The sequence below is a fragment of the Felis catus genome, chromosome B2, assembly GCF_018350175.1.
Source record: "Felis catus isolate Fca126 chromosome B2, F.catus_Fca126_mat1.0, whole genome shotgun sequence".
Taxonomy (NCBI): Eukaryota; Metazoa; Chordata; class Mammalia; order Carnivora; family Felidae; genus Felis; species Felis catus.
In genome coordinates, this window is record NC_058372.1 from 30,509,648 (window position 1) to 30,528,176 (window position 18,529).

General features: G+C 51.9%; 1 protein-coding gene and 1 long non-coding RNA gene across 3 annotated transcripts; one reads left to right on the forward strand and one right to left on the reverse strand.

The window, feature by feature from the left end:
- Positions 1 to 37: 37 nt before the first annotated feature.
- LOC109499617 lies at positions 38 to 6,404 on the forward strand. 2 transcript variants are annotated; one of them, XR_006597659.1, is made up of 4 exons: positions 38 to 1,854; positions 2,351 to 2,482; positions 2,878 to 3,083; positions 3,489 to 6,404. It is a non-coding gene; the product is annotated as an uncharacterized LOC109499617 (long non-coding RNA). The 2 variants fall into 2 exon arrangements; XR_006597658.1 differs by having other exon boundaries at positions 45 to 2,482.
- ABHD16A (abhydrolase domain containing 16A, phospholipase) lies at positions 4,100 to 18,320 on the reverse strand. The gene is given in 21 exon segments (XM_003985929.5): positions 4,100 to 4,431; positions 4,624 to 4,670; positions 4,767 to 4,865; positions 4,950 to 5,026; positions 5,164 to 5,226; positions 5,373 to 5,429; positions 5,683 to 5,746; positions 5,978 to 6,082; positions 6,541 to 6,664; positions 6,989 to 7,038; positions 7,459 to 7,522; positions 8,454 to 8,555; positions 8,649 to 8,763; positions 11,137 to 11,259; positions 11,419 to 11,492; positions 13,153 to 13,238; positions 16,037 to 16,123; positions 16,333 to 16,399; positions 17,130 to 17,186; positions 18,175 to 18,272; positions 18,275 to 18,320. Coding segments are annotated over 21 exon segments (1,674 nt in total). The 5' UTR covers positions 18,306 to 18,320; the 3' UTR covers positions 4,100 to 4,347.
- Positions 18,321 to 18,529: the final 209 nt, after the last annotated feature.

Genomic DNA, 18,529 nt, shown 5'->3' on the forward strand with positions numbered 1-18,529 from the left:
GGACAGGACCCAGACAAAAGGGGAATGAGAGGGAAACTTTTTTTTTCATATTTATTCTACAGAAGTTTACTGAATCACTGTATCAGGTGTTGGGGATACAACATTACACAAAATCCCTGCCCCCACAGAGCTGTCTAGTGGGGGAGACAACAAACAATGATGGGGCGATGGAGGGGGAAGGATGAGTACTTCCCGGGGAGCACCTGGGCAGTCCTGAGCACTGACCAAAGGAGCAACAAGATCAGAGTTCTGTTTGTAAAAGATTGCCGAGGCCGGGAAACCAGTTAGGAAGCTATTCCTGAGTCCCGTCACAAGATGGCGGCCTGGTCTGGCAGAAGAGAGGCAAGGAAAAGACGAATGAATCTGACATTTATTTAGAAGGAAGACTGGACAGATTTGCAGTTAGACTGAATATGGAAAGAGGAAAAGTGGGGGATAGGCTTGCCCAAGGAGGTGATTGGTGGTACCATTTTTCAAGATGGGAACAACGTGGAACTGTCAGAAATCTAGAAGCGAGGACACCTGAGTCCCGACTGACCTATTTAGCCCAGTGGCCCCTGTGGGTTCCAGGTAACTAGCCAGCACCTTTCCTTACGCCCCCTTTTACCCCACCCCGCCTAAGCTCCGCTGCAGGTCAGTAACTCTGATCTCCGGCGCCCACAAGGCTCCGGCACCGGGCTCTCGCTCTCCGAGCCTGACTGCACTTCAGGGCTCCCAGGAGGAAGCGGGGGCCGCCCTCTGGCCACTCTCAGTTCTCTGCCGGGGTCGGGGGTGGGGGGGGGTGGCTGGCTGGCAATGAAACCTGGGAAAACATGCCTGGCGTCAGACCTAGCCTTCCGCCCCTAACAGACGCCCAGAGCACCACGCGGCTTCCCCGGAAGGAGGCGCTGTGGCACCACCAACCCACCGGGCAGGAGGCTAACGCCGCAACCAAAGAGCGGAGGTGGGCGTCCCAGGAGCCCCGCCCACGTCCTTTGCTGGGGTCCGCCTTTACTGTGGGGTTCGCCCGCTGAGCTCCTTCAAGCGACCAGCTCAGCACGCACCTCGCCAGGTCAGGGTCTCTGAGAGACTCAGGGTTTTCCCTTTAAGGGTCGGGGGTGCTGTAGGAAGAGCTCGGCGTACAGGAGCAAACCACCTGCTCCAGTTTCTGGTCTGGAGGTTTGGGGTGCGGCCCTGAGAGAGGGCTCCCTGCTTACAGTCCCAGACCATCCGAGAATCATTTGGCCTCGGGGCGCTGATGGGGAAGATGGGAAGAAATCGACTCAGATTTGAGCCAAGAAAGACGGACAGGAAAGAAAGAATACGAAGGAAAACGCACGCCACTGCGTGCCCAAGAGCCTTGGGATAAATGAAATCAGACAATTGTATTATTGAAAAATCGGAGTAATGAAGATTTGGGGAGGAGCGCCTGGCACCTGCATAAATGTCTGCTGAATGAACGACAGAGTGGTAGACAGAATCAGAGAGCGGAGGCTCCTCTTGAAGCGAACGGGCAGAAAGGAGTTAGAAGGGAATTTCACAGCGTCCTCTGAACCCGGCCTGCGGATAGCCGGAGGGAAGATAGGGGCGGTATTTCGAGGCTGGGTTCGGTGCGAGCTAGGAGAGTGGTTCCACGGAAGGGGCGTGGCCTCAGGGCATTAATCCAGTCCCAGTTTCATTTTGCTACTCCTCAGTCTAAACGGCTGGGCGCGGCCAGTGCGCTTGCCGAGCCTGGTGAGTTCGTTGCCGCGGTGATGGGCTTGGTGGAGGCTTTCCAGGGGTGAAGAGGCGGGGCGCTGCTGTAGTCGCCATGGTGATAGCAGCCGAGGACAGTTTCTGCGCGGAGTGCCTTGGGGACGCGGGATACCGGTGGGGGTAAGCAGCCGAGTGACGAAACAAAGGAGGTGGGGCCTGAGGAGAGAATGCTACAGTCAGGGCTATGGGCGGGGCAAACAAGGGGGCGGGGAGCCAAGTTCTGTTCGCTGAGCAGCTAGACCAGGCGGTGTGGAGTGGAACTAGAGAGCAGCGATCTTTAACCCGCATATAAATGAATGAAAGAAAAAAAAAAAAAAAAAAAAGACTTGGTTCCTGAGGGAGTTGGGATGGCTTGTTGGATGGATGAATGAACGGATAAGTACCTGGCCCTCACTCCCTTGTGACAGCTGGGAGGGAAACACCTGACCCTCTCGGGGGAGTCGAGCAAATCCTCAGCCCAATCACCAAGCCCTGAGCCTACTCCCGCAACTCACACTGAAAGCAGCGCAGGGCGAGCCCGGGCCCAGCCCAGGGCCCACCTCTCCTTCCCAGGTTTCCTGCCCAGGTGTTAATCCTTCTTTGTCCCAGCCTCCATCCTCTCTCCCCGTGTACCCAGCTCCTCGGGGGCGCCTGGGCGTCCAGACCTTGCCTGGTGCCCAGTAAGGCAAGGTCCAGAGTTCCAGCAGATGTGGGGGGTCTGCATCTCGGCTGTTCTTCTCCTGGGACTGTTGGAACCCTGCTATATAGGGTGAGGAGTGGACAGGGAGCTGGTCCAACCGGGGGCAGGGGGTGGTGTGTGTGGTGGTTCTAAAAACAAAGAGCTGATGTGAGCTTTATCACGTGGGGAGTAATCTAAGGAGGTAGACTGAGGCCCCTGGGGTTCGGTGGTCCAGAATTCAAATGTTAAGCCTCCCCTCTCCCCACCCACTTCAGTTATCTGAGGGCTCTTCATGGCATCCACTGTTCTTTATGCAGGAAGAAGGGGAAGGGGGAGGTGATGGTAGAGGTCAGTCAACAGAGTCCCTAGTGGCCTTGGCCAGGAAGGGGGAGTCCTTTGTCTCCAGGGTGTGGGAGGTGGGGCTAAGTGCCCCCTATTTGCATTCAAGGAGGTTGTTACCTTAACTGAACAGACTTGTTTTCCAGGAGGCTAACTGTCCTGGTGGATCCTGGAAGGTGAGGTTCAGAACCATCCAGCTGGACCTACAGCTTCATGCTCCACACTCCCCAACCTGTTTGCCCCCTGGGATGGGACAGAGGAACAGAGTGCCAGTATCAACTCTCCAGTGTTTGCTAAAGGTGGAGCATTCTGGAGCTGTGGCCACCTCTTCTCTTTTGACCCCAATTATCAGGTATATCACCTGACAAGTCTCAGATCACCCTTCCAGTGGAGACTCAGTATGCCCCCACTGAAGGAGCTGGTGAGCTGGTGAGGGCAGACAGCCTCTGCCCAGAGACTGAGGAGGAGCTTCATGCCCTGGGGTTCCAGGAGACACTGATATTAGCCAGAAGCTATCTAGGATATTAGAACATTGTTGCTTGCCCACGTTGAGCTTGTTCAAAACAGAGGGCCAAGGAGGGTAACCCTGGGAGCGTTTCAGCTAAAAGAGGTTTCCCAAGAAGAAGGTGGCCAGGCAACAAACTGACAGGTGGGAGGAAAACTCATTCTGTTCCATGAAGTCTGAGGATTGGAAATAGGACAGAAGTTACAGGAAGCCAATTTCCTTGGGTTCACCTTAGGGATTTTCTTCTAATAGCGTCCAGAAAGGTGAAGTGTGGCTCTGGGAAGCCTCAGTCCCTGGCAGGCCCTGTCACTGAACTGCAACAGATGCGTGAAAGCGACAAAGGCACGGTGAAGAGGTGTGTAGGGTTTGCCGCAGAAGACATGGGGAGTGGGCTGTTCCTCACTCCCCCTTGGAACAGCAAGAGCTGAGTAAGGAAAACTGGTGATACTTAAGGTGAAGCCATGCAGGTTGGAGATGGAAATCTGTAGAAGAGCCAAGTAGGGGAAATCAGGTACTAGAAAACACTTTGTAAGTGAAAGCTCTGGAGCTCTTAGCAAAGAGGGGGCAACCGTGAGCTCCTACAGTGGCTGCAGGGTTATGCAGGAAGGACTGGGGCGCAGGCTAGGGAGGCTGCACGTGTGATACTACTAGACACACTAGCCAATGGGGAGGCTTGGGGACCCACTACATGAGGAGAGCTCAGGTTGGGGGCTGGAGGCCTGGGAGAACAGCAGGGATGGGGAGGGTTAAGTTGGCCGGCTGGAGTCAGGTTCCCCAAAGCCCGGCTCTTTGCAGCTTCAGCTGTCACCACTACCGGCCCCAAGCTCCTGGACACTTGGAAAGTCACACAATTAGCCAGCCTGTAGAAAAAATACCTTTTTATTAATTATTAGGAATAATCCATTCACTGAATGCGGGGTATATGTTGGGGAAGGTTAGGTACTGCCAGATGGATGAGGGGAAACGTGCAATAGGGCAGTGAGAAGGGGGACAGCCCCCCACTTTCCACAAACTATAAATAGCAACGTGAACACAGAGAATCACAAATAAGAAGAGCCTTCCTCATGTCTCCTCTTATCCCACTCTTTCAGAATGAGTCCCACTGTGGTCCCTAGAGGTGCCAGGGCATCTGGAAGTTCGGGGCCGGGAGCGGGGTGCAGTGCGTGGCCTCGAAGTTGTGCAGATACTTCTGAGCCTGAAGGAAGAGGGCAGGACAGGTGGGGTGCAGAGCACCGCAGTATACAGCACCCCCAAACACCTCCACAGCCTCTGAAACCACCTCCCACACCCTACAAGCTGCCACTTCCAATGCTTACATGGTATCCCCTGTCTCCAAGCCCCCTGGCCATCCCGGCACCCCCTTCCTGCCCGCCACCCCTCAGCTCACCAGAAACAAGGCCAGCTGCCGCCTTCCGTCTGCACTCATGTCCTCCCCTGTAGAGAAGAGCCGCTCATGAGCCATGCATCTGGGTATTCATCCCCCTTCCTGGCTTCTTCCCAACACCCCCTCCTGCCACAGGACGTCCTTACCCACACTCCAGGGGAAGTCAGGCCCGTGCTCTGCCTGGTAGGAGCGGAGGACGGACAGGCACCAGTCCTCCTCCACCTCCCAACGGCTATAAATCGAGGCTGCTCAGGGAGAGAAAGGAGGGCTTGTCAGTGACCTGGCCCGGCCAGGCCCCCACCCAAAGGCCTCACCGCATCCCCCTGCACCTTCCTCCAGCTGTGAGGAGGCTTCCAGCCACTGCCTCACCACTCGAAGACCCTCCTCTGCCATTACACGGGGATACCTACAGAGGGAGCACCAGGACGAGAGGTCAGGACCCAATTCTCTTCACTCCTCATCCCTAAACCCTCTTTCCTCCCTCCCTTGCCACGCCAGTGTCAGTAAACACATGCACACACACGCGCACACACTCTCGCTTACCGATACTGTAGGAGCTTCAGCAGGAGGTCATTGCCTCGGTTGGACATGATGTCCTCAGGAACCCTGGGGGTGAGAACAGTGTACACTGGAGGGGCTGGAGGTTGGGGAGGAAGGGTCTGGATACCTAGGTTTCTGGTGGGCAGAGGTGGGAAGGGCAACTTCCTAGCTACATCTGGGATCTAGGAGGGCAGAGGCTCCCAGGCACTCACGTGGTGGTGATGATCTCATCCTTGGTTCTGCGGATCAGCAACACAGGGCCCTGGTACCTTCAGAGGACAGTGTGGTGCTCAGAGGGAGAGGGGACAAGTGGCCACCCCACCCTTGCACTGGCTGCAGCCTAACCCCCTACTATAGCAGGGCCCCACAGGCTAGCCCTTCACTCAGGGGTGAGAAAATATTTAAGAACAGGCATGGCCCACATTCTGGCCTTACTGGGAGATCTGCTTGAACACCCAGCAAAGCCTGTACAGTGGGGAAGTGGGGAAGGGAGTTACACGCCGGTTACTGGCCTGCCCTCACCTGCACAGCTGTTCTGCATTGTTCAGATTGAGATGCTGCCTCACGGTCCTGGTCACAAGGCCCCCTAGAGTGGGATCAGAGTGACGGGATGGCAGAGACAAAGCCCTTGCACAACATATAGTTCCCCACTGTTCACAAAGAAAACTAAGGCCCCAGACAGGGGAGCCCTCCTGCTTTTCATCCCGTTGGGTGACCCACTCCCCACCTACATAAAAAGGAACCATCTCCAGTTAGAATAGTTCCCAGTTCCAGCCCACCCCTTCCCTGGAAAGGCAGGCCTGGGAGCTGCACTCACTCCAGCTATCTGGCATAACCTTCAAGGCCAAGGGCACCAAGTCATCAAAGGAGGCATCCAGGATCACAGCACTAATGTCTGGGTAGGACATGGCTGCCCATGTGGCTGGTACCAGAACAAGGAAGAAAGGTGAGGACCGAGGGGCTCCTGCCCACCACCCCACCTTTGTCCCATTGACCCTACAGGCTGACACCATCATCTCTACTAGGTTAGCCCCAGGTCCCCCTTAACCCCTCACTTCACTTGGCCAGGGCACTGTATGGAGAAGACGGAGAGAGAATATCAAAGTGCATCGAAGACCACGTGCAGAGGAAAACTTCACTTCCCTGATCTCCCCGCTCCAGGACCCTGGTCTGCTTCTTTTCATAATGGGCATAAGGTAGAAGGAAATGTGAACGTATACAAATAGGATACCATCTTCCAGACACACGCAGATATCCCTCCTCCGTCCTCTCCTCCCTTAAGCCTCTACCCCACTGCTGGGCTCTCAGGGCATTTCCCTACTGCTCTTTGAGGGGGGTGAGGGTGGCATAATTTGCCCGGGGAGGGGGGTAGGTTGGTACCAGTGAAGCCACCGATGGACCAGGCATAGATGATGATGTCCTGGGGCTGGAAGCCCAGGCGGTGGATGGCAAACTGGACCACCACATCCATGGCATTGGCCTCATTCTGAGGAAATGGCACCCCCTGCAGGAAGAAGGGCAAACTCAGGAGTGGGTTAGCACCAGAGGCTGGTTCATGGGCCACTTGCACGCTTCCAGCACAGAGCTACCCTACAAGAGACAGAGGGTGCAGAAGAGAAGGGTGGCGAGAGGACCCGCACTCTCCAGAAATGCCACTTCTCACTGTGGGGTGGCATCATGGTTCCCTGTCCTTGGCACCCAGGTGACAGATGAGTGAGAGCCACCAGAGAAATATACACCCCTTTTCCTAATTCCAGTGGCTGACCAGAGGGAGACAGACCATAACCATAAATTCAGGAAAAGAAAGGGATTTCAGAGAGTGTCTCACCGTGCTTCCAGCAAAGCCTGGATGATTCCAGCCCAGGACAGAATATCCAGCTGCAACACAGGAGGAGGAGGAGGAGGGGCTATGACCTTGTGGCCTACACCTCCCCCACCTCCAGCCCCGGGGGGAAAGACCAACACAACATGGGAGCTCTAAACAACCCCAAATTTAGAGATGAGTAACTCCAAGCTTTCTCAGAATGGGGAGATGACACCAGAGGTTCTGAGGCAGCAGAAGGGAGAGATGTGATTATGTCATGGGGACAGAATGAAGGCCATAATGTTAGGGACACAGCCCAAAGGGAGGGAATGTAAGGTTGGCAAAGCGAATGGGGAGTAAACTTTCCCCCCAAATGTGAGAATTTCAAACCTCACTCAGACAAGGTGATCTGGCCCAGGGAAGTTATACTGGTGTGGGAAGGTGGGGACATTCCATTCCAAAGGGCAGAGACGAGTATTGTGCCCTGGGCCTACCTTCCAGAGGTGTAGAAATGCAGCCCACCTCATAGAAGCCCGCGTTCCCCTCACAGCAGATCACCTACGGAAGGAAGCAGGAAGGAGGGCTGGGAAGGAGCCAAGCTGGGACTGAAAATCCCCCGTGTAGCAGGACGTGGGAGCTTTACAGGGAAGAGGAAAGGGCCTGTTGTCTTCAACGGGAATAGAAACTTCTAATTTTACAAGGTGCATGAGAGGCAGAGTGGATGCAAAAGCTTAGCAAACTGAGGAAGACGAACTGCTCGACCACTCAGCAGTGTCGTTTTCCTTGGAAGACCACCGGAGGACAGCTCTCAGAAATGGGGTTATGGATATTTTTTTCCTTTCTAGTTTTTGGGTCTATTTTTTTCATGACTGTTTCTTTTGTGTGGCATGCCAATCACTTTCCATCTCTGGGCCCCAGACTTAGAGTCAGATAAACTTTAATTTCATGGGGCCCCGAGCCCAAACTCAGAGATGGTGGAGCTTACATGGATTCTCATAGCAGCTGGGCAGTGCCGGAACCAGGAGTCAGCTCCCTGGACTGCTGACTCAGTGCTCTTTCCATGGCTCCCTCATGGAGGCAGGATAAACTGGAGGCCAGGCTACCTGGATTCAAATCCCAGCTCTCTCACTTACTGTGTGGTCTGGGAAAATTATCCCAGGCTCAGTTTCATCATCTGTAAAATGGGCTCTCCTAAAACTAGTACCTCTTCTGCAGGGTTGTTTTGAGGATTAAATATATGCCTTCTATGTGATAAATGCTGTCTAAGTGGTGACTATTACAAGATTACTTTTTGGTCCTTGAATGTCAACTCCTACTTCATCTATTTCCCTGTGGTAGGGTTTTCCTACGCCAACATGTCTTGAGGGTGGGGTGGGAGATGGGATTATCCCCAGATGTACTTCTTAGGGCTGCTGTAGAACTGAGGTCCCCAGAACCTCCACTGCTCTCCCTGCACCACTTTTGGGCTGGGCTCCCTGCTCCCTCTCACCAGCTTCTGTCCCTGAGGCTCAGCTGTCCCCCGCCGGTCCACAAACATGGTGTCAATCTCGTTGCCATCGCAGGCCAGCAGCTTTGCCCGGCGCCCGTTGCACTGAGTGGGGGAGATGTTGTGAGGGGCAGGAGGTCACATCCCTGGTAGGGGGAGAAGGACCATCGGGGGTGGGGTGGGGGCAGGGGGCCTCACCTCTTCCACCAGCCGGGCCTGGCCCTGCAGCAGCATGGGCATGAGGGCCTTCTGGAGCAGGTACACTGAGCCTGGATATAGCATCCGGCGCCCCAGAGTGTGCGCCACCAAGTAGCTGTGGGGAACATGGGGTTAACGAACCCTTGACCTCAGTAGGACCCAGGGATCATCCTAGCCCTAGCACTCAGAGACTCTGGGGCCTGCTTCACCCCTGACCTTTACAGTTTTGTTTCTTGACCTTTACAGCTTTGTTCTCCTCTTTCAGGACATAATGAAGTAATATATGTACCAGGCTGGTGTTCTTCAAAATTTTTTTTACTACAACCTTTATAATATGCACATTTTATATTGTGGCCCAGTACACACATCTATATTTATAATACTGAAAATTTTAGGAGATAATATTTTCTATATGCGATAAGTAATTCTTATTAATTAAGAGAGAGGGAGATACAGAATCGGAAGCAGGCTCCAGGCCGGGAGCTGTCAGGACAGAGCCTAATGAGGGGCTGGAACTCACAGACCGTGAGATCATGACCTGAGCCGAAGTCGGCCGCTTAACTGACTGAGCCACCCAGGCGCCCCTATTCTTTTTAATTTTTAAATGTTTATTTATTTATTTAGAGAGAGTGCGTGCACAGGTGGGGGAGAGAGAGAGAGAGAGAGGCAGAGAGAGAGAGAGAGAGAGAGACAGGGAGAGAGAGAATCGCAAGCAGGCTCCACACTCAGCGTGGAGCCTGACACGGGGCTTGATCTCACGACTGTGAGATCATGACCTGAGCCGAAATCAAGAGTCAGATACTCAGCCAAGTGAGCCACACACGGACCCCATAGCAAAGTTATTATTAACTATGATTCTGTTAATGTATAAATGCAACTTATTTAAAGGCCCCCTATAATACTTTAAAAAATGACAGCTGTAGGGGCGCCTGGGTGGCGCAGTCGGTTAAGCGCCCGACTTCAGCCAGGTCACGATCTCGCGGTCCGTGAGTTCGAGCCCCGCGTCGGGCTCTGGGCTGATGGCTCAGAGCCTGGAACCTGTTTCCAATTCTGTGTCTCCCTCTCTCTCTGCCCCTCCCCCGTTCATGCTCTGTCTCTCTCTGTCCCAAAAATAAATAAACGTTGAAAAAAAAAATTAAAAAAAAAAAATGACAGCTGTAATTCACTCGATTTCAAGATTCATGAATGGACAGTAGTTTGAAATATACCACACTAGACTGCAGACTCCACCAGGGCAGAGACCTGACTGTTCTGTTCTGCAATATGCCCTATTCTGCCACGTAGCAGGTGGCTAGAGCCTGACAAAGAGGGGCTTAATAAATATTTACTTAACAAATGCACTAATCTAGACAGAGAAGCTGTGGTAGGTATCTGAGAAAGACAATTAACCATTTCCAGTTAATCCTGAAATAGGATTTGTCCCCAGAAAAAAACAGATATGTACCACCCTGTCCAGCATCCCCTCAAAACTGCAAATTTGGTTTGTCCCTCTGACCAATCGTCACACAGGCAACACTGATCACTAAATCCATCCCTTTCCTTGGTATCTTGGAACTGCCTCCCAGCCCCCAACAATAGAAAATTACCACAGCATCTGCTCTACTGTAAGGGAGGAAGGCTTACTGTTGTCACTTCTGACATCATCAGTAGCCACAACTTGGGCTTTGCTGTCAAGTACCCAGGCAAAGTAGTAACCCTTCTGAATATGTTACTCTACTTAATATACCAATCCTATAAAGTGCGTTATTCATGGATGCAGAAATTGTAGCTTGCTTAAGGCAGAAGAATCTAGGAGTAGAGAGGCCAGGTCAGGGGCACAGCTGTCACCAGATGCCACTCCAGCTAAGGCTATGTGTCTCCACCACACTCTCAACCTCATTGTTCTCTCTCAGCCTCGTTAGAAGGGCTTTTGTGGGGTGTCTGGCTGGCTTAGTCGGTAAAGCATGTGGCTCTTGCTCTTGGGGTCGTGAGTTCAAGGCCCATGTTGGGTGTAGGGCTTACTTAAATAAATTTTAGCAGCACCTGGGTGTCTCTGTCAGTTAAGCGTCTGTATTTGGCTCAGGTCATGATCTTGCCATTCGCGGGTTCGAGCCCCACACTGGGCTCTCTGCTGTAAGCACTGAGCCCACTTTGGGGCCTCTGTCTTTTCCTCTCTCTGCCCCTCCCCAGCTCTCTCTCTCAAAAATAAATAAACATTTATAAACAAGTAAATTAATTAATTAAAAATAATAATAATAAAATAAAAGAGCTTTTGTGTCAGACAGAATTATTAATATCCCAACCCTTCATTCACCATCTGTGAGACTACACCTCCCTGAGCCTCTTTTCTTCACATATAAATGTAGATTAAAAACCATCACAAATAATACAAAATACATAGCACTAGGCCCAATAAATGGCAGCTATTTTATCCATAGCACCCAGTCCTGGAGTCCTCACCCGATGTCCCCTCCACCCCAGATGGCCTCTCTTCCCTGCTGCTTCTCACCTGGTGATCTGACAAGGCAGCTTCTTGACCCGGTTGAGGAGAGTGTCTGCTGTCCCCCGATGCAGGGGCTCTGGGCGAAGCAGGGCCACGCCCTGGCGGGAAGGGCCCCCTCGAGACTCCTTCCTGAGGATGGAAAGATGTAGGGGAGGTTGGAGTCAGAAGCAGCAAGCTGAGGTCCAGGAATGAGGAGATGGCACTGGAAAGGAGGCCCTGGGGCCCAAGATGGGGATGGAGGTGTGGGACAGGACAGAGCAGGATGGAGTGAAAGAACTGGGGCCTCACCGGCTGCTGGGCTCTTCCCAGTGGAAGTCCACTGGCCAGCTCTTGAAGTCAAAGTTGTAGTTGGCAAGCTGCCTCTGTGGTGGGCAGGGAGAGAAAGAGGAGGGGAGGAAAAGGGAAACTAAGAAATTGGGGCAGGCCCACCTATCCACCCTTGGCACCCTCATCCACAGGACTGGCCCCCACACATCATAGGGAGACAAGTCGAGGTCAACACACTCCTAGTTCATAGAGGGTAAGCTCTGTCACAGCCAGAAAAATCAGGCAAGAGAGGATACCCTATCAGGTATCAAAACTGGCCTGTCTGCTTCCAGAAGAACTACTCAACACTCTTTGCTTTTCCAAAATATAAAACTGACCCACCCCAAGAAGGGGTGGCTGGAGGTGCTGGTGCTTTTGAGGGAGGAAGTGGGGGCGGGGTCTGTTGGCTGGTCATACCCCTTTCCCCCACCGGGTCCTTTACATGATGTTGCCCTAGAGGATCAAAATGACTGTCCTAAGGTTGGGTGAGAGGGAACAAGGGAAAGTAATGTCTACAGTGAGTGGTTCCTTTGCATTGGAATCACCTGAACGAAGCCCTCTCTGCTCCATCCTCACAGCCACCTCCCTTCTCTCACCTTCGGCAGCCATGGGCTGGTGATGCCAGCCAGGCTATCGATGCCTCCAGTCACCCCACGAAGTCTGTCCACGTGCTCTCTGAGGGTGGCGGGAGCTGTGTCTGACTCTCTGCTGTACCCTCTCCCTCACCCTGAGAGCTCCCAGTGCTCTATTTTGAGAGCTCTTTTTATTTTCTGTCACAGGAAATTTTTTCGACATTTTCAAAAATAACTTGACTAAGGAAAAACAACAGAAACACTGTACAAAAATATAAATGGCAAAACAAAACAAAATGGAAGAAAAGCAAATTTCAAGCAGGCTTTGCTCAGACCAGGCCTCAAATCCAGACCCAGCCCCTTCCTTTGCTCTGTGACTCTGCTTGTCACTTAACCTCTTTTTTCCTGTGTCCTCAGAGGTATAATAATGCCACCTCGTGTGGCTATTGTGAGGATTGGGAAGGGCGTATGCAAAATGCCTCAGACAGCGGCGTGGTAGAGCTTCATTACGTAGCTCTGTAAACGGCGGCGTGGAACAACCAGTAACACGATGATGGTAGGGTCACAGCTCTTTGATCCCAGGAATCCCTAACAGGGAAGAGCTTTATAGGGCCCCAAAGCCCCTTCTCAAAGATAATCACACTCCAGCACCAGCTGGGCTGGCACAACTCCAAGGACACTATGCCCTGGCTTTTCTCCCTCCTGGCACCACGCTGTGCTTCTGGGCACAACAGTGGACACACCTGTCCATCTTGACCCATCCCTGAACAAAACTAGCATGGTGTTCAATGCACACAGCCAAAATAAACAACACTTACAGAACCGAGCTGCTGTGACAGAAGACCCCCTTCTAAGATGTGGAATATTTCCACATCTAGACAATTCTTACAGATGGAGGGGAGAAGGGTGGAGGATTGTTCCAGTGGAACATCCCGTTAGAAGTGGTAGGGAGGAAAATTCTCTGGGTGGACAGTTCACTTGCACAGGGGAGAAGGGCTACAGCAATGTGCAAGCAAAAACCTACTGCCATGGGTGGCAACACAACTCCTCGCCCTGGCAGAAGCTGGTGCCCAGTGCTCTGGAGAGGCAGCTGAGAAAGCTGCTGCCAGGGCACCTGTCTGGCACCTTTCCTGGGACCCCTTACCTTGTTTTCTGCAGAGTGGTTCCTATGTGTTGCCTCCAAGATGGTGATGAACTGCCGGTACTGGGGGTTGGTCCAGCGGCCGATGCCTGGTAGAGAGAGGATAGGAGACAGTGTTAGGAAAACTGGGAAGAGCAAGCTGAGTAAGTTTCAGGAAAAGGATTGGAGATGGGCATGGAGAAGGCCCTGGAAAGGGAAGTGGGAGGGAAAGGAACAGGTGGCCCAGGGTCTGGGGAAATAGGAGAGTTGAGCTGACCGCCTTTCTCCATATCTAGCAACTGGCTTCAGTGTTCTGCTACCCAGCATCTTCAGTTTGTTTCTTTATAGGCTGGCAACCCTCAACGTTCCAGAATGTTCACTTTGCTAGTCATGCAACCTTACTGTTGCATGCAACACACTATCATGCAACCTTACTGTTCATCCTTGTGAACACTGAGTCTCTCTTTTTTTCCCTGCCACCCTTCTTCACTGCTTGCTTTCCATCTCTTTTCTGTATAGTCTAACTCCCTGCCATCTGGCCTCATGGCTCCTGCTCTTGCCCCGTAATCACTTCCTCACTGAATCCGAAGTCTCCTTTCTCCATCCCCACTCTCTTGCAACTATGCCTCTCTACACTATTCCTGTCCCCTGAGACTCCTTCTCTGCTTCCTGGGTCCATCTTTGCCACCTTCTGAATCCTGGACCACTCCTCCCCTGCCTCCATTCTACTTCCCTCTCTGAAATAAGAGCCATCCTCAACACTGCACTCATTCCTCTCTTCACCGGGCCCTTTGGCGATCACATCTGCTCTCCCTTCACTGCCAAGGAGTCTCAAACCCTGACTTCTCTGCTTCCGTTGACCCGACAGGTGTCATGTGCCAGGCACTGTCCTGACATGGGAGATAGCAGGAAACAAGACACACAGGTCCCAGCCCGGAGAGCTAGCACTTTGGCTGGGGGTGGGGTGGGGCTGGAGAAAGACAATAAGTAAACAAGAACATTTCAGAGAGGATTAAGTGCTATAAAGAAAAGAAAACCAGAATCAACTAGAATGCTATTATTATCAAGGGTAGAGACCCCAGACAATATTAAGAATGAAGGAAGGTGCAGAATGATTTGTATGTGATGCCATTTGTATCAAAAAGGCAAAATGCACAAATGAATGGCTATATATGGTTTATGCTTACCACATTTCATAGATTCTAAAATGCATAGTTTTTCACATTTGAAAACAAATTGGAATGTATTTTACAATTCCTAACAGCTTAGATTTGATCAAATGAGGTATATCTTTCATAAAAGGATAAAAATGTGGACCAGGAAAGAAACCACACCAAGTGACAATGGTTACCTCTGAGGAAAGAGGAACACAGAAGTGGGGAAGATTCCAACAGGAATGCCAACTCTGAATGCAATGCTTCAGAACTTTATTGACAAAAAGTATGTGAAGCTACATGACAGAATATAAGCATTTCAGTTCATGACACTTTGTTCTCTGGACTTCTCTATATTTATGTACCCAAATTAAGAATAAATAAAATTTGGGCTGCCTGGGTGGCTCAGTTGGTTAGGCATCCAACTCATGATCTCATAGTTCTTGAGTTCAAGCCCCACATCAGGCTCTCTGCTGTCAGCACAGAGCGCACTTCAAGATCCTTGGTCTCCCTCTCTCTGCCCCTCTCCCACTCATTCTCTCTCTCTCCCTGTCAAAAAAAAAAAAAAAAAAAAACTTAAATAAATATGTAAAATTTAAAAATAAGACAAAACCCAGGACTGGAAGCTACTTTTAGGTGAGGTGGTCAGGGAACGCCTCTCTGATGAGGGAGCCCACCCCAATGGAGATCAGCAGGCAGGACACCGAAGGCAGAAGGTCCCCGCTCCAGGCTGGATATGACTGCAGCCATGCAGCTCCTAGTCTACCACCTCTCTCCAAGCATCCCCTCACCCAGTTTTCTTCACGTGCATCGGCTGAGGGGCAATGATTTGGACTCTCTCTTCATTTTTAAGTTGTGAGATATAACATACGTGTGTCCAATATATATCCAGTTTAAAAAATACGAAGCAAACATTCCTGTGACCATCACCCAAGTCAAGGAAGAGAACAAAGTCACGTCCCTCCAGGAGCCCTCCCCATCCTGTTCCCTCCCTCTCCCAGGTAATCACTCTCCTGACTTTCAAGATAAGCATGCCTGTGTTTTGCCACTTCTGTATGCATCCCTCTTGAACTTTACATAAGTAGAAACACACTGCATACATCATTTGTTAGTCTTCTTTAAAAAAAAATTTTTAATGTTTATTTATTTTTGACAGAGAGAGAGAGACAGAGCATGAATGGGCTAGGATCAGAGAGAGAGGGAGATACAGAATCTGAAACAGGCTCCAGGCTCTAAGCTGTCAGCGTAGAGCCGACGCAGGGTTCGAACTCATGGACCGCGAGATCATGACCTGAGCCAAAGTCGGACGTTTAACTGAGTCAGCCACCCGGGCGCCCCTTGGTAGTCTTCTTCTTGCATTCAACATTACAATTGTGAGACCCATCTGTGTTGCTGAGTGTAGCTTCAATTTGTTCATTTGCATTGCTGTATTGTGTTCTGCCCTAGAACTAGACTCCCTGCCATCCTACTATTTGTGGCCATGGACTTGTTTCCAGTTTCGGATTATTACAAACATATATACGGACATATGTGGAATTATTGTAGGGTATATGCATCTCTTCTAGATAATAGCAAAGTGTTCTGCCAATTAGCTTTTCATACTTACAACCACGCCCTTTAAGAAAAAGATCATGCCTTCAACATTCCCAACTATTCCCCCTCAGGGCCCAACACAAAACTGTATTTGCAGAAGTGACTTCATAAATATTTACCCAGTGAGGGATAGATCCAAACCAGGCTCCCTCTTAACCTACCTCGGAGGCAGGCCACTCCTGCCAGGAGTAGCAGCAGTGTCCCCGCATAGTGAGAAAACGGCACCACTTTGGACAAGCTCAAGTAACCTGGGAGGGGAGAGGCATCACATGAGAAGCTCTCCCCACTGCCCCAACCCCCACCCCGTACCCTCTCTTTGGGACAGCCATGCCCTCTGAGGAAGAAGATGCCTGATGGAAGAGGGAAGCCAAGCCATCCTCTCAGGTCCCCTCTCCTCTTTAGGGGGGGTCAGCTCAGCTGCCAACAACCTGCCCACCACCTTTGAAACCACACTGACCTTTCCTGTATAAGTAGAAGAAGGCGAAGGGAGAGGAGTAATAAGAGATGGACCAGAAGACTGAAGCCTGCAGCAGAGAGATGGGGACAAGCAATCAATACACACACACACACACACACACACACACACACACACACACACACAGGTCTGCCATTTCCAGGCCTAACCTCTGAGCAAAGTGGATAACCTGAGGGAGATCATATCAAGTACCTATTCTGTGCATGACACAGTAGGTGCTTAATATTTGTTAAAAAGGCAACATATCAGAGCATAACAGAGGCTGGGAAAATTAGGTACGGGTTCTGTTTTCTTCCTCTCTCATCTCCAGACATAATTTCATCACATTGAAAGGCCAGTTTCTCTTTCTACTCAAGTTAATCAAGCCTTTTCACTCGGCCCACTCAGGACAGCACCTGGCCTGGTCCCCAAGAGATGCACAAACGTCACCATAGGAACCCTGCCAGAGAAAACAGCTGTCTTTGCAGCCAAAGAGGTTAGTTGCCAGGGAGGACAGGTCACTGGGGACCACAGGACTCAGCACCTGCAGATGGTCCCAAAAGTAAGCAGTTTCCTCAGGGCTCAGGCTGCCCCAGAGAAAAAAAATGCACACACCAAAGGGGACTGCCAAGTATGTGCACTTGACAGCACATCCGTGTGTGTGTTGAAGTCTCTTGCAGAGCCCAGAACATCCCCCACCCCCGGGGGGAATGCCTTCTCCCAAGCTGCGGGGGAGAAAATTCGGGAGGGCAAGTGGGTCGGAAAAGATGCAGTAGTCCCAGATGGCAGGGCAGACGTACCAGTGCCAGGATGCTGTCCGCATGCTTCTCCAGGGCACGGGGTTGATAGTACGTATCCTGCCAAAGCAGATGGCTGTGTCAAGGGCCGTGTCCATTGACAAGCCCTTCCCCTTCTCTTTTGAAAGCCCTGATTCGTGTCCTCTGGTTCTAGCCTTCAAAGCTATCCCTCCTGGGACATCCCTGTCTCCCACAGAAGCCCCTCTTCCCACCCCCCACCCCCACTCCAAACCTCATTTCCTATCCCAGACCGTGAGAACATACCGGGCTGGACTTGGGAGCAAAAGTGAAAACATCACTGGATGATTTCTGCTCCCAGTTTCAGATGGGTTGTGGGCATGTGCATACGGGGAGAGGGGTTAGAGCAGCAGAAAGGAAAGGCACCATAACAACTTTAAGAGGGAAAGAACAGAAATAACAGTGGGGTGATTAAAGAAGAGAATGTGGCTGAGGGTGGACGGTTTGTAGAGGACAGTAAACATAATCTGAGACTACCAATAAAAAGGTGGAGACCGTGTAGGGGCACAGCCTACCACCACCCTCAGCTTTCACGAATGCAAGGACCCTGGGGTCTCCAAAGTAGGTTGGGCGGTTGGGTGGGGGGCAGCGGGTCCGTGACATATTCAAGTCATGTTGAAATTCAAGGCCAGGGTAAAGGGAAGATAAAACAGAACCAGGGAAGGCACCTAGCAGGAAGAAATCGAGAGTTTGACGGCAAAATCATCCAGCTCTCGAATCCGCGCAGGGTCTCTTCCAGGACGTAGAGTCAAATGGGACCAGCACGAACCACGACAGACAGGGTGGGGGGCCGCGAGAGGAAAAAGCAAGGAGTGGTAGTCGGAATGAGAAAGCGGTGGCAAACCGCGATAAAGGAGGCAGCCAGTCCGCAGGCGTGACTTTAACCCAGGAAGCACAAAGAGCACTTCGCAGACAACTGGCTTGACAACCAGGCTCCCCCGATTTCCAATAATGGGCGCTTCTGGGGAGCAAAGGCCGCAAAGGGGTTTGGGCCGTACCATGTTTTTGACCAGGGGAGAACTCGACTCACCCAGGAGCTGGAAGGGGGGGTAGTGACTGAAGTTGGAGTCTCGGGGACGCCGGACGGGGCCCTTTCCGAGTCCCTTTCCCGGTAGATTTTGTAGAGCCGGGGCCTAGGACGCAGCTCAGCAGCTTCGCCATGGCCCCCACTCGGGCCGCTGCTCTCCCAGCAGCAGGTCCCCCTGCTGGCCCCGCCCTTCCCCGGCCTCTAAGGTATTGCGTGCCCTTGACGTCAGCACGTACCGGCTCCGCCTCGTGCCGAGCGGAGACATTTTCCGCGCTGCCTGAGACGGGCTTCGGGCAATTGGACCTACGGGTAGAGCGATGGTCAGAAATTAGTTGGAGGCGTTTGGAACGCGGAGAGT